We start from the raw sequence: 15,566 nt of genomic DNA on the forward strand, positions 1-15,566 counted from the left end.
ATTCTATAAAAAATATTAAAAAATTAAATAAAAATATATATATATAATATATATATTTTTAAAATATATATAAAAATTAAAAATAAAAATTAAATAAAAATTAAAAAATTCTAAGAGATTTTAAATAAAAATCTCTTAGAATTTTTATAATAAAAATTAAAAAATTCTAAGAGACTATTAAAAAAAAACTAGTTTCCTTTGAAACATTCTGAAATATCGTATTCAAAAATAAAACTTTAATATAGTTGTGGAAAATGCTGTAAAAATATACTGTTAATTAAAAATATACTGTTAATTTATTGTTATTATTCTGATATTTCTAGGTCTTAATGATAAGAACTTGAAGGATTATACTGTATTTCTTGAAAGGAGATATCAGTCTAATCATTGAATAAAATAATTATTTTCAACACTAAAATCAGAATTTTTTTTGCATAAATTTAATAAACAATATATCTAGGAATTTGGGAAAAAATGTGCTTTAATTTGATACAACCTGCTGAAAAGTAAATATTTTAGTTTTTAAAATAAAGTAACTCATAATAAACAAGAAAATAATACATTTGGAAAATATTTCTTTATTTAAAATAGATATTTCAAAAACATCTTTTTCACAGGTAAACAAATGTTTCTCACAGAGCTTTGATGATGAAAACAAAGAAAAATTAAAATAAAGCATCCAAATCAATTATCAGAACCTTTAAAAGTCTAACTAAAGATAACATATTTCTTAGGTTATTATTATTTGCAATTCATTGTATTAAAGAGTATGGTATTAATTTTCTAATACCTTAGTTGAATTTATTTTCATCAACAAATAAACTATACATTAAAAAATTCAAGACTCACATGTTTTTAAAACCAAATTTTGCATAGAAACAAAATTAAAACTTCAGGTACTTTTAAATTTATGAAGCCATTTAATGTGAAAAATATTTTTTAAAATTTTATTTTTTTTAAAAAGAAATAATAAATTAGTATAATACAAATGCAACATTATATGTGCACTGGCAAATAATATTTGTTAAAAGAATTCAATATGACTATATTTGAAGTCTATAAATACTGATGATAGTACAGTACAAACATACAAAAGGCTTTATACAATATTTTTACAAATATACAATATTTACAAGTGATATTTAAATGTATGCATCAATTTAATAGAATAGATATCATCTACCTCATTTTTTTTTAAGTGTGTAAATTAAGTTTATGAGGAAAATTTAAAATTTTAACTACAAAAGTCACAGATATTTTTAAATATATTTAAATTTTTTTATGTGTATTAGGTTTTTTTTTTTAAAAAAAAATTGATTCTAGTACTTTGCTTAAGAATTTCAAAATTACACATGCGGTTAAAAATTTGGGGAAGATGTTTAATTAAAAACAATAAAATACATCACACTATCAAACAAATAAAAAAACCACATCGAAACACAATCGAAACGTTGCAAGACAATCGTGTCAAATTATATGCTTTTATTCTTAGACACAATTATTCTCATAAACCTAACAAAACTTTTTTCAACAGACACATTTGCAAAATCTAGGACAATTATGTTTTCTTCCATGTCAAAATATATAAAATACAATTTCAAAAACATAAAACATTTGCAGACATAACAGCCAAAACTACATATTATAAAACTTTTCTAAATTTTCCCAAATCTTTTCACATCTTGCAATACATACGATGCATAGTCTTTTAAAATTATTCAAAAAATGAAAAAATTAATTGAAATTAAATATTAACTAATCAACATTAGCCAATAAGTAAGGTATATATATATTTTTTTTGAATTATGTGTCAAATAAAATAAATATTTAATGGTTAATTTGGCATAATTTTATGTTCATTTTACATTAACTGTTAATTCAGTTAATTCTTATAAAAACCTTATTCCTTCAATGCTTCCTTATTAAGCAATTCAAGAAGTTTCTCCACACCAAAAGATTTAATTTTCTCCATAAGGTCCTGAAAAATAAATAAAAAAAGAATATAAATAAGGTTATTTCATTTAGATACTTAACATAAACAAATTCATGAATAAAATATTAATTAAAAAGATACTACAGAGATAAAAAAAATTTTTTTTTAGTAACTTTTAGTGTTCTCTTAAAATACCTTACAAACTTAATTTGCAAGGACATTAAAACTCTAAGACCTCAGGAAAAAAAAAAAAAAAAACATTACTCATTTTCTTCCCTTTAAAATAAACCAGATTTTTATACTAGTACTAATTTTGAGATTATAAATATTGACATCAATTGTTTTTCATTCCTACCTTTGTATTTTCGAGATCAGTGTTTCCCAAAGTGTGGTAAGCATTCCCCCAGGGGTACGGGAACAGTTTAGCTCGGGTACACGTTCTTATGCGAAATATCTTGCAACAAACGCAAATTTCAAAAAATTTTATTTAAAAATAAAGCTAGCTGAAAATTTATGAGTACATATTTTTTTATTGGCTATTTTTTTGCAGAGTTAACAGTTAATAATTAGTGGTATCAACAGCTAGTTGTGGTTTTTAACTTAAGTGTAGTTTTTTTATAGTAAAAAATACATTAATTTTTTTCTATTAGTGGTACACAGCGTTACGAAAAATTTAGAAAGGGTACACTAAAGTCATAAGATGGGGAAACACTGTTCTAGAATATAAAAATGAGAGGGGTGTAAGTTAATAATAAAAGAAATTTCTCATTTTTCTATTGTATAACATTAAGAGAAATTTTTTGGCTTTGTAGAAAAGTTATCAGGCTGAAGAAGTAGAAATTTTGAGTCAAAAATTCGAAATCTATGTTTCCCGACATTTTTTACTGTTGAGGTAAAATATGCGAAGGGGTCTACTAATCTTGCTGACATGCAGTGTCTTAATAAAATGTCTTTAAACATAAAAAAATAAGATATGTATTGTTTGACAGTCAAAATGTTAAATTTCTTTTTATTATGAGCGAATTTCCTCATAACCTTTGCAAAGTTGGTCTCATCAACACCAAACTCTATTTTTCGACATGGCTATTGATCTTCTAAGAATCGTACAACTTCCTGATCTATTTTTCTAGTTCTATATCTGTCATGTTCTATAAAAAAAATAGCATTGTCATGTGCTATGAGTGTCAAAAAGCAGAAGAAATTTGAGATAGATATCACTCTCAGCTGCAAAGGTTTTCTTTGTTTTATGCTTCCAAAGAGTTTCATATTTCATTTTCTTGAGTAACGCTTTGGAATCTTATTGGTGTCACAGGAAAACCAGAATGCTCCCAAAATTGTGCAGTCTTCAGGATAACGAATTTTATAACATCATCCTTTTCATCTTTATGCACGGGTCCATAATTGGGAAAACCAAAGTAGCAAAGCATATCACCATTCGTCTGCAATTGAGATCCTTTTTCGGGTATAAATCTTGCAATAAATAACCTATAAGCCACTCTTCAGATACTTCACTATCATCTTTTCAAGGGACCAGATGTTTTGGCAGGGATGAAATTTGGGGAGCTGATATTTAGTAAGATAATTTTAGTAAACAAGGTTGCTCTTAACACATGAACATATAACTAACAGTTATTTACATGTATGCTGAGGAAGAATCTTTTTAAATCACATTTATTAGACAAAACATAAATGTTAATGTATACATTTTGCCATAACTAGAAAAAATTCTTTGGCAACAACCAAAAGGTTACCAGCGACATTAAAACATGGGGAGAAAAATATGGAAACTTTCAAAACACTAGGGACTTATGAAAAAAAAATTTTTTTCTTTCTGCACGGATCTATTGAGCAGTATTTCTTAATTGCAAAACATAAGGAGAAAACTAGTTTGATGTGTATGAAAGCAATCTTGTTCTACCTTACATGCAACTTGAAGTCTTTATGGACATTTTTTTTTTTAAATTATAATTTCTTGGAAATATACTAAGTAAATTTTTTAAAGTGAATAAAAATCCAAAAGATGGATACATGTTGTGAAAAATAATAATAACTATTCAGTTCACATAACCCTTCTGCTTTCCTTTGAATTTTACTACTGTAAAATTAAGTTACATATATTATGGTAATATGAAATATTAAATATTGCCTTAGATTCCTGGGGAAAAATTGCAAATAAATAAAAAAAAGTATAATAAATAAATAAATAAAAATAAATAAATAAAGTAAAAATAAATAAAGAAAAGTTTTTTCTACATCCTTCAATCAACTTTTTTTTTTTGTATATTTTTAATCCTTTGGCAGTTTTTGAAAGTAGAAAATATATACAACACTTTTTATGCATAAAGTTCTATCATAAACTTTTTCTATTATAATTTTTCTATATTAAAATCTAAAATCAATCAAAACTTTGACTTACAGCAGCATCAACAGGTTTTTTCTGAAAAATAAAGAAAAAGTAAATTAGTGACATATAACAGAAATAAATGCAAATAGATATATTAAAAGCATCACACTGTGCACGAATATAAGAAAACATGCATTTATAATTTTTAAATTTAATGCATCTAAACATTAAAACTGATTGAGCTTTTACTTTATTATATTTCCTATTAATTTTATAAATAGAATTATTTTATCATGAATCAATCTACTGATTCTCTTTTACAACCTCATTTTTATTTTTTAATGAACTTTCAGGCAGGGTTTATAGATTTAAATCAGCTCTATTTAAGTCAACTTGATTTTTTTCAGAAAAAAAAATCTTTGATTTCCAAATATTCAAAATTTTTGATTTAAAAATTACCTAACATTTTCTAAAGAGATCGTTTAAATTTTTTAATTGATTTTTGATTTTCATAATTATAAATTTTATTAGGTTTCAATCAGTAAAATAACATCACAGATGTGTAATAAATTCTAGTACTTAAATGACAACATAAAAACTTGTTTTTGAAATTTTCAGAAATGCAAAAAAAATTAAAGTTTATTGCAATTTTTTTTTTTTATGTATATAGCTGTTAAAAGTTTTTATAAATATGGGGATTTTCACAAACAGGTATGATATTAATTCTTAACTCTAAAACGATCTTCAAAACCACATTTTATCTTAATTTTGCAAATGTATCTTTGAATCTTAAATTTTATATAAATTTAAAAGGAAACTACTCTACATTTATGAAAATAAAAGCACATTTAACACATCTACATATATCACATGCTTAAATAATTCTTTTACTTTATTCACCTAAAATGCTTTGAAACAAATACAGACAGTTAGAAAACACCAATTTAAACAAATAATTTTTAAATACAGTAAGTATTTTGTAAAATAAAAAAAGTGCAGAAAATAAAAATAAATATTTAAAAAGTGAAAAGCACAAAAGATTTTTTTTTCCCTATTAAATTTTTGAAACACTATTTCTCTTTCTCTCGTGGTTTGTCATAATTTCACAATAAACCAGGGTGTATAAAAATCATGATTTTTTTTTAAAAATCAAAAAAATCGGATTTTTTTTATTTTAATCGGATTTTTTTGATTTTAATCATGATTTTTTTATAATTTCAATTCTATGGAATATAATCAATTTTGTGTACCATAGATTTAAAGTTGTATTGTATTACTATTGTTACTTATGGTATACATTGGAAATAAACATTACTAACCATTATCAACAAAATATTTCTTAATAATTTAAAAGCAAAAGGTGAAATAAGAAATAAACAATAACAAAGTGATTTCAAACTACAAATCAAGAAAGAAATTGTTTATCAAACAATATGTGATAATTATTAATTCTACATCTACAATATCAAATTATTTAAACAATCATTTAATTAGTTTTATTTAAAGATTTAAACATAAGGACTAATTTAGCTGCCTTTTCTACACCCAATTGATTCCGTAGTTTAGTATGTACAAGTCCAAAAGTGGAAAACATCCTCTCTATCCCTGCAGTTGTTCCTTTTGCAGTACATAACAACTGTATTGCATCAAACTCTTTTTGACCTACACAGTTCTTTAGAAGCGCAATTGATTTCCACCATTCCAAGATGTTTAAAGATTCTAGAGATTCTTTATCAAACAAAGTTCCATTAAACGGAGGAGAGCGTACAATGAATTTTAGCAAAATACTTAATAAGGAGGTTTCTCCATACTTTTCTTTAACAAAGTTTACAGCTTGATCTTTTTCATTTAGTGTTAAACATTGTACTTAGGATAGGTACTTAGGAATTAGGATCCAAGAGGTAAGCTAGGAAATGAGCTGGTGTTAACGCTTGTTCATATCGTTTAGTAAAAAAAATTTTGCAGCAATTATTCATTCTGAATCTTTCAGAGTTTCCTTTAAATTTTCCAGATGTTGACAACATTTGATAAACTATGAGAAATATATAGAACAGTCTACTTACTTGTTTATGTTTGAAACTTAGAAAAATATACAAAAAATGTTCAAGACTATACACAAAATTGTTTTTTTTTGATTAAAATCAGTGATTTTTTTAAAAAAATCATTTGATTTTAATCAATGATTTTAATCATTTGATTAAAATCATTTACACCCTGCAATAAACTCTTCATTTAGTTGTAATTATTCAATAAGAAATGAAACATTATTTACCTCTTTAGGCCTTTTGCTGACTTTCTTTTTCTTAGAGTTTGATGGTCCACCTAATGATGTAGAAGATATATTTAATACTTCTGTTGGAGCATCACTAGTTGTTTTTGCAGATGAAGAGTTGCTTTTCGAAGAGCTCAATTCTATGGTTCCAGTTTCTGAGGAACTATTCACACTCAGGCAATTGTTTTGCTTTTCATTGAAAGTAGTATTATCAAGTCCTGCTTCAGATTTTTGTTTGGAAGCCCTTATATCATGATTCATATTAACAAAACTTGCATTTTTGGGGTGTGAAAAAGCTGTTCTTTCATCACCTTTTGTTATTTTACTTTCACTAACAGTTGGAGAATGTTTTTTATTCACTTGAAGATTGCTTTTCATCACAGGTTCTTCCAAGCAAGGAGATTTTGAAGAAGAAATATTTCTTTCACTGAAAGAATCATTTGGAATTTCATTTTCCCCAATCTTCACGTCCTCACTAGAATTAAACTTATTTTCACCACTCGTCAAAGAAGCAATAGCTTGTTGCAACTCAAGTTCATCTTCAGGTGTTCGTTCATCAATCACCTCTTCAGAGTTTACAACACTTATTGGCTTAGTTATTACATGAGGGTTTTTTACTTGTTTCGTAACCATTTTAGCAGGAGATGAATTCACAATTTTCATTGGTCCTGAATTGTTTTGTACAAATGAATCTGATATTAGATCTTCAGAAATTTCACCTTCTTCTAAAGAAGACACTTCGTTATTCAAAATAGTTTTTTTAGTTTCAACTGAAACTGGAGATATAGGTACACTAGATTTCAAAGCTTTAACAGGAGAAATAGCTTTTGGTAATCGTTGGTGGGATATTGAAGCACCGAAGGATATTGAAGAATGAGAAAGAACCTTATTTGCATCACTCAATGTTTTAGATAGTGGTATTACTTCATATTTATATCTGTCTAATTTATCTTTTGACCTTGAACTAGAGGCAGATTTAGAATACAAAATGGCATCTTTGTGCAAATTTTTAACTGGTGATTTCCTATTATCACTTTTAGAATGACTTCCACTTCTTTTTCTGTCAGAATGATCTCGTTTTTCAGAAGCTCTATATCTATTTCGGTCACGATGTTTATATGAATTAATGGATTTATGAGGAGTAGGTGTTTTCCTGATATGACTAGAAGAACGAATATCCTGAGAATGATGTTTCTTAGATTTTCTGGGAGATTCACGCTTTATCTCCCTTTTTGAGTCTTTACTATTATCTGTCTTTTTATTTCTCTTATCGTGTGAAAGTTTTCTCCTTCGTAGATCGCTTTGAACTTTTTTCGGTGATTTAGAACTGGCAATTCTAAGAGTCCATGCTTTTTTGTTTTCAACATTTTTCTCTTTAGAAACTTTAGAGATTTCTTTATAATTTTCAATGGATTTGGAATAATTGGATATTTTTGAAGTATCCCATTTAGATGGTATCTTAACTCCAGAAGGTATTTTTGGATTCTGTTCAGTTCTTTGACTAAGTGCTGATTTCTTAACAGCATTTCGAGATGGCGAGAAACTACGCACAGGAGACTCATTTGAAGAAATTAGTTTTGTTACAGTTACTGTTGACAAAAGACCCAGCTCTTTGCCCTTATAATTGTTTATATTTTTATCATCAGAGGGAAGAGATGATTTAGCTGCATTGCTATTCTGAAAGCTCATTAATGACTCATGGTCCTGCAATGTTTTTTCAAAGGTCACATTAACATCTGAAGGGTGAGAATGATTATCTAAATCTCTATGCACAGGAGAATGACTATTTCTTAGGGCAGATGGCAACATAGCAGAATCACCTGTTTCTTTAATCTCATCATCTGACAGTTTCATTTTCTTTTTTAAAGGTGAATTTCCTGAACCAACGAGTTCAATTTCACTTGAAATGCAATTTGTCTTATCCATTACATCACTAGTGACAATGGAATTAGATGAAACAGGACTTAGTTGGCTTATTTTCCTTTTTTCTCGAGAAACATTTTTAAGAGGCGAGTTAATTTTTGATGAAGTAGAACTATCACAGTTTACGCTCATATCTAATGGCTCGTTCGATTTATTCGTCTCCTCAAATTCTTTGCTTGTAGGAAAAAGGCTGAATGATGTAGAATCATCAATAACATTCTCCAATACTATGAACTTATTTGAAAGATTTCTTCGAACAAGATAAGTCTCTAAAGTACAGGATGAGCTCGACACTGTATCAGGACTTATTGGTAGGTCACTATTTCGCTCTGGCAATGCATTCTTGTAAAATTCTGCCATAGCTTTCGGTTTTCCAGTCTCTCTGTTTCCAACTTTGAAAGTCCTCGGAATTTCTTTATTAACAGGCAAATTATTTATTTGACTAACTTCCTTATGCTGTGTTTCAAAATTAGAACTTTTACTTCTTTCATGATTATTTGAATTTGGAGCAGAAATAACAGGTATAGAATTAGAGTCGCAAGTAGTTTCTAAACAAAATGCATTTTCACCCACATGAAAGGGAGAGAAACTAGAAATACTACTAGAATCTCTAGGAGAAGGTATTGGAACAGGTCGAATTCTTTTCTTTGGCGGGCGTAAAAATTTATCTTGTCTAGAATTACTCAGCTCAGCATTATCTTGATTAGGTTTCTTTGTGGCACTTACAGAAGATTGGGAAATAGAGCCACTGCCATCAACTACTGCATTTATATTTGTACTATCACCAATTTTACAAGGGGAAGATGCATTTGATTTCAGTTTATCAGCAATACCCTCAAGTCTATTAGCTTTAGCTTCAATTATTTTTTTATGCTCTAAATCACTAACTTTTGAAATTATTGGTTTCAAAGGCGATTCATTCAAAGAATTGTCAGTTGGCAAAGAATCCGACTTTGTTTGGTCATCTGTTGTTTTGTTACCACTTGAAGACACCAACTGTTTTTTAGAATTTGTGTTATTATCAGTCTTATGCAATACATTGCTTGATGGTGTAAGAGAATAAGAATTTTCTTTTAGTGCTTCAACAGAAGAATTGTTTATTCGCTCATTTAGATAATTAGAAGTATTGTCAGTCACACTTTCACTAGTATGAAACATTACTTCATCATCTTCATTTAATTGCTCATTTCCTGCATCAAATAACTTTGTTTTTTTGGCAGAGTTTTTTCTTGATCTCTTGAGATTACATGGGTGTTTTTCAGTTAAGGTTTCAGCTGAAGTTGATATTTGAGTATTTTCAACCGTATTCTCGCTAGTTTGAAATATTTTTTCACTTTTATCCAATAATTTGTTTTCAGACATTGCCAAAGCATCCTGATCCAAACTTACTAAATTCTCAAATGTTTTTTTAGTTTTCTTGACAGAATTTTTTCTTGATATTTTCGAACTCGATGGCTGTCTTTCACTTAAATTTTCAGTCAAGGCTGGGATTTCAGTATTTCCACTAGTTTTAAGCATTATTTCTTCGTTTTTATCCAATATCTCATTATCAGGTTGTACCAGAACACTTTGATCTGAATTTACTAAACTCTCCAGTGACTCTTTAATTACTTTCTTAGTTGAATTTTTTCTTGATCTCTTCAAATTAGGCGATTGCTTTTCTTTTGACTTTTCTGCCAAAACTGGAGTTTGAATATTTTCAACCACATTACTAGGTGTTTGAAACGTTTCCTCATTTTCATCCAATGACTCATGTTCAGATGATGCCAGAATAAGTTGATCTGAATTGGCCAAACTCCTATGAGGCTTTTTAGCAATTTTTTTAGAGTAATTTTTTTTAGACTTTTCCATGTTGGATGATTGCTTTTCATTATAATTTTCAGACCGAGTAGGAATTTGGGAATTTTCAACCACAGCTTCAAAACTTTGAACTAATCCATGCTCACCTTCTTTTATGTTCTCATTTTCACATGCAAACAGGACACATTGGTTCAAGTTAGACAAATGCTCCGGAGGATTTTCAATATTTTCCACTGATTGTTCTTTGTTTAAAGTTACAGACAAGTTTGGTAGCTTTAAATTATTCTTTTCCTTTACAGTGATCAATTCTTTACTGAGACATTTCGTTTTACAGGAATTATCATCCTCAAATTTTGAATTTAAAGTGGCATTTACTTTGGATTTTGGACTTTTCCTCGTGTTTTGCTCTTTAAATGGGCTGGGAGAAGAAACTGCAGAAGTATTGTTATTTGATTCCGATGAAGAAAATGTTTTATTTTGATTAGACTCTAATTGCAACTCATTTGCCACAAGAGTAGATAAATTATTTCCAGCTTTTGAATGATCTAATAAGGTGTCATCTTTTGAATCAGCTGATTTTGAAGATAAAGTGTCTTTCACATCACTAAACTTCAAAGGGCTTATGATTTCTACTAGTTTGTTTCCTTCTGGTGAAAGTACATCCATACTATTATCAGAACTTTTCGATAAATCAATGCAGACTTCAAAAGGCAGAGCAGGTAATTCACTATATTGATCTTGGGACAAATCAGTATTTTCTGTAATGTCACTCAATATATTTTTTGAAACTTCTAAATTTTTGTTACCTTTGAGAGGTGATAATTCTTTCATATTTTGCATAACTCCATCACTATTGTTGATTTTATTGCCAGGTTTCAAACTACACAAGGTATTTATATTAGCTGGAGATTTGCTTGCCGTTAAAGAGCTTAAAGGAATAAAATCAGATTCACTTTCAGAATCTGAACTAGGAAAAAACTTAACATTAGAAATATGTTCTTGTGCATTTGAAGTTTTTTTACTTGCTGCTTTTACAATTTTACTTTTGGTTTTTTTACCTTTTTTCGTGGAACTTTTTAAAATGTCAGGATATTTATTTCGTTTGCCAGTTGCTGAGCTAGATTTAAATTTTTTTTTATTTTTATTTTTAGAAGAAGATTTAGCTTTAGTCCTATTTTCTCCAACATTAACTGCCATTGCCTTATCCATAGCAATCAGTACTGCATCTTTCATTGAAGTTGCATTTTGCAATGTCTGTTTAGAAGATTTAGATCTATTAATTTGTTTATTAGAACTTACAGAGCTACTTTTATTATTTTTAGTTCCTTCTTTGCTAGTTATATTGGTTTTATTCTTGTTAAGTTCCAATATCTCTTGGGAGTTAGTTGACAATCTTTTGAACTGACTTTTAACATTTGAGTTCTTTAATCGGGGAGATGATCTCCGATTTTCTACATTTATCTCAGGCATTGAATGAGATGAAACTTTTGGACTTTTCATATTAGCTTCATTCGATGCACTTTGTCCAAAATTCAATGTTCTTACATGACCTCCACCTTGACCACCTAATAATGTGAAAGCAGTTGAAACTAATGCCTTAAAGATAGGACTTTGCGTTTCCTTCTTCCCAGTTATGTTTGAAAAAATTTCCATTGCATCCTTTGAATGATCTAATTCTATTTCATTTTCTGGAATAGATATTACTGGAATACTTGGATCATCACATTCTTCTTCTATGTCAAGTAGTTTTGTAAAAGAAGTAGAAGGAGGAGGCATGATACCTTTTCTTAATTTGGTGCTTGTTTTAGTACTCTTTGGAGAAGGTTTAATTTGCTTTACATTATTACTTTTCTTCAAATTTTGATCTGAAAAGGAAAAGATATTAGTTTTTTTTTTCTTTTTTTTAAATCATACTTTTAAAAATTAACAGACACAATTTTACCAAAATTTGGGGTCTTGGTGTTAAATACTCCTTACTTTCACAATAGAATTTAACATACTATAGTGATTAAAAATGGAAGTCCGAGCTATATAGAAGAATGATCTGCTTTATAATAAATAATCAAATGTTTTGTAATAACATCTTACTTTACTTCTATATTTAATTGCAAAACAATGGCTGATGACATGACATAGTTTGTTGGAAATCGCGATTAAATCCGACTCCCCTCCCCCACACACACTGACACTCTGGTTCGAGGGAGATTTGTTTAAAACTCCGATTGCGAAGCATGCTGTTCTTTTTTGTGTGTGTCCATAAATATTTTATGTGTCCATATGTTTGTGAATAAAATTTAATCTTGAATGTTAAGCTCTCAACTGCAATTATTTAGATGTTTTATAGAAGCTTATGGAATGTTAAGAAGTGTTCCCGGCCTTTTGGTGGTGGTAAGCTATCTCCTTTTTTGATATCTTTTGGTAATACCCAAAAAAGTTTTTGTGAAAAATCAGAAATTTCACAAAGTTTAAAACTAATTAATAAATACAATACATTACGTATTTTGGCTTGCATTCTCATGATAGATTGGTTGTAAACAAATGAATTAAAAATAATTTTAAAAACTTACAATGATTTTGTTTTAGATTAGGATTTTTTATTTTTGAAAAGACATCCACCCTTTCCAATGGACTTCAAAATGATTTTCAAGTACTTTTAGAGACCTTTTAAAAATAGAAATCATACTTAAGTACTTTTCATTGTTGCAAGAATCCTACATTTCATATGTACTTTACATACTCTTAAAAAAGATTCCTCCTATCAAAACCATATTTTCTTTTGGAGTGTAATCAAGTGCAGTTGTAAAAAAATTTATACACATGAGTTTCTTTTTTAACATGAAAGGGAAAAAAATGTACCATTGTAACAAAACTTTATAAAAAATTGACAAATATTGCATTTATTCTAAAACAGAAATCAAAGCAAAAGCAAGAAAATAAAGTAAAATATTTTTTCGAAAAATTACATATGCAATTGGGTCCTTCACAGTAATGGAAGTTATTTCTTTGGTAGAATTTTGATATTATTACTATTATAGCTAAATTTTAACAAAGATCAGACTTTTTCATGTTAAACAATTATTTGAAAATTTAGGGTCACTTGAGTTTGTTAGCATAATATACTAAGATATTTAATCAGTATGTAATGTTATGTTCACGTAATTTTAAGTTTGAGCAATTTAATATTATTTTGTAGAGTTTTGGACACAAAAACTTACTAGTTTTACCTAACTAGTTTAAGATCTTCCAGAAATCTAAAAATTTTATTCATATTTTTGTAACCAAAAAATTTTTTTATTTGAAAATATTCACTTAAACATTAATTATTAGATATTTCATATTTTAAAAATAATATCAAGATAAATTAACTGAATTAACTTTTATAACTAAAACACAGATATATTTACCTTGCAAACAACTTTGATTGTTAGATGAAGACATAATTTTCTGGCTTGAAACTGAAGTATTTGTATTAATAGAAGTGTTATTAATATGTTTGGTGGAGGAATTTTGAGCTGGATTTGAAGGTGCTGGTAAAATGATTTTGTAAGAAACATTACTTTGAAATGGATTTGTTCCAATGGGAATTGTATTAGGAATAATGTATTGGCCATTCGGAAGTAAGTACAGAGTTTGTGGAATAGAATTTATGCTCTGGAAGACACTGTTATTAACAAAGTTAACACCACTTGAATTATTATTATTAGTTGAGTTTTGTTCAGGAACTGTATTAGTTGTTATATATTGCACAGGTTTTATTTTCTCAGGTGTGGGAGGTATCTCTTTTATAATTTGTATTTCATCAGAGTCCATGGATACATTAATTGATTCATTGTCAGCAGAAGTGGCAACAGGAGTAACTTGTTCAGTAAAAGTGACCACAGAGCTTGCTTGTGCAGATGTAACAACAGAGTTTGCTTGAGTAGCAGGTGTGGCAAGTGTTGCTTGAGCAGTAGATGTGGCAAATGTTAATTCTGCATCAGAAGTGACAGCAGGCATTACATGCTGAGCAGAAGCCACAACAGAGGTCACATGCTGAGCAGAAGTGGTTACAGAGGTCACTTGCTCAGCAGAAGTAATAACAGAAGACGTTTGCTGAATAATAGCACCAGAATTTGAATTATTTATATTTACATTTGAGTTTATTTCAACTGAAGAGAAACTTCGATTATTATTTTGAGAATTCATAGCATTGTCTTCAATTGCTGTCTGGTCTAAGGGGTTGATTGTAGAATCAGAAATTAGATTTCTACTAACAGGTTGATTTTTGAAAATCTTATTATTGCAATGCGCCAAAGTGGCAGGATTTTCTTCAGCAGTTTTTGTACTAAATGAAGATGCAGTGGAGGTATTAATAGTATATGACTGATAATTGTTGACATCATTGCTGGCTTGTGATGAAACAACACAATCCTCAGTAAAAGAATTTGCAGATGTAACAGACTGAGAACATTCAACATTGTAAGATGATGTTGAAGGCTTATCAATTTGATTTCCTAAATTTTCTAGGACTTGAGGGTACAAAGAAGGTTCCTTACCTATTAGAAAAATTAGAAAAGAAAGATATGTTTTTTTTAAAAAATGACAACACTTTCCTACTAAAGCAAAAAATAAAATAAATAATAAATAAAATAAAAAACATATATTACAGTTAAAGATGTTTCAGAATAGCATGTGGAAACACAGATATTAATTAGATAAATCAAGCATGTAAGAAGAAAAAAACCATTCAACGATCACAAACTGACCTCAAAAATACTTTATTCAAACTTAATAAGATTACACACACTAGTTTGGACAATAAAGAGATTTGAATTTGAAAAGATTGTGGTTTCCTCATACAATGGGTATGAATCCTAATATTTTCATTGATCAGGAAATATAGCTAAGAAGAGAGGCTCAGTAGGAAATCTACTGAGTATGTTAATGCCATAGCCGCTTCAGAAATTTTCGATTGCGGCTAAAAAACTATTGAATAAAAAATATATTAATTTAGCACATTTTTAGAGAAATGTTTAAGGAAAATTCTTATATAAAAATTTTGATGTAATAATTGAGTTACTTTATGTCAAAGATGATTTTTTATGTGCCACACAATTCAGTTAAGTGAAAGTTACAGTATAAGTCCCTTATAATGACAAATCCTAAAACCCGACATAATTGTGGCTATAGCAAGTTTGCCGTTATAAGTAAATTCCCATATTTTACGTTAAGATACAAAGTATGCAGCAGGTTTCTCAAATAGAGTTTATAATAATTGTTTGCTTTATGAGCAAAAAGTGTCAAGGTTAAAAACA

At 28.3% G+C, this 15,566-nt stretch overlaps 1 protein-coding gene across 3 annotated transcripts in view; it reads right to left on the reverse strand.

Moving 5' to 3' along the window:
* Positions 1-558: 558 nt before the first annotated feature.
* The window catches only part of LOC107447959 (serine-rich adhesin for platelets), a 40,529-nt gene continuing 25,521 nt past the window's right edge, over positions 559-15,566 (reverse strand). For all 3 annotated transcript variants that reach the window (XM_016063010.3, XM_016063012.3, XM_071187022.1), the window contains exons 10-13: positions 13,677-14,807; positions 6,550-12,137; positions 4,350-4,370; positions 559-1,978 (exon numbers count right to left, since the gene is read on the reverse strand). In XM_016063010.3, the coding sequence (XP_015918496.1) occupies positions 1,901-1,978; positions 4,350-4,370; positions 6,550-12,137; positions 13,677-14,807 (6,818 nt within the window). In that variant the 3' untranslated portion in view covers positions 559-1,900. The remainder of the gene's footprint in view (positions 1,979-4,349; positions 4,371-6,549; positions 12,138-13,676; positions 14,808-15,566) is intronic.

This window comes from Parasteatoda tepidariorum, chromosome 1 (assembly GCF_043381705.1).
Source record: "Parasteatoda tepidariorum isolate YZ-2023 chromosome 1, CAS_Ptep_4.0, whole genome shotgun sequence".
NCBI classification, from domain to species: domain Eukaryota; kingdom Metazoa; phylum Arthropoda; class Arachnida; order Araneae; family Theridiidae; genus Parasteatoda; species Parasteatoda tepidariorum.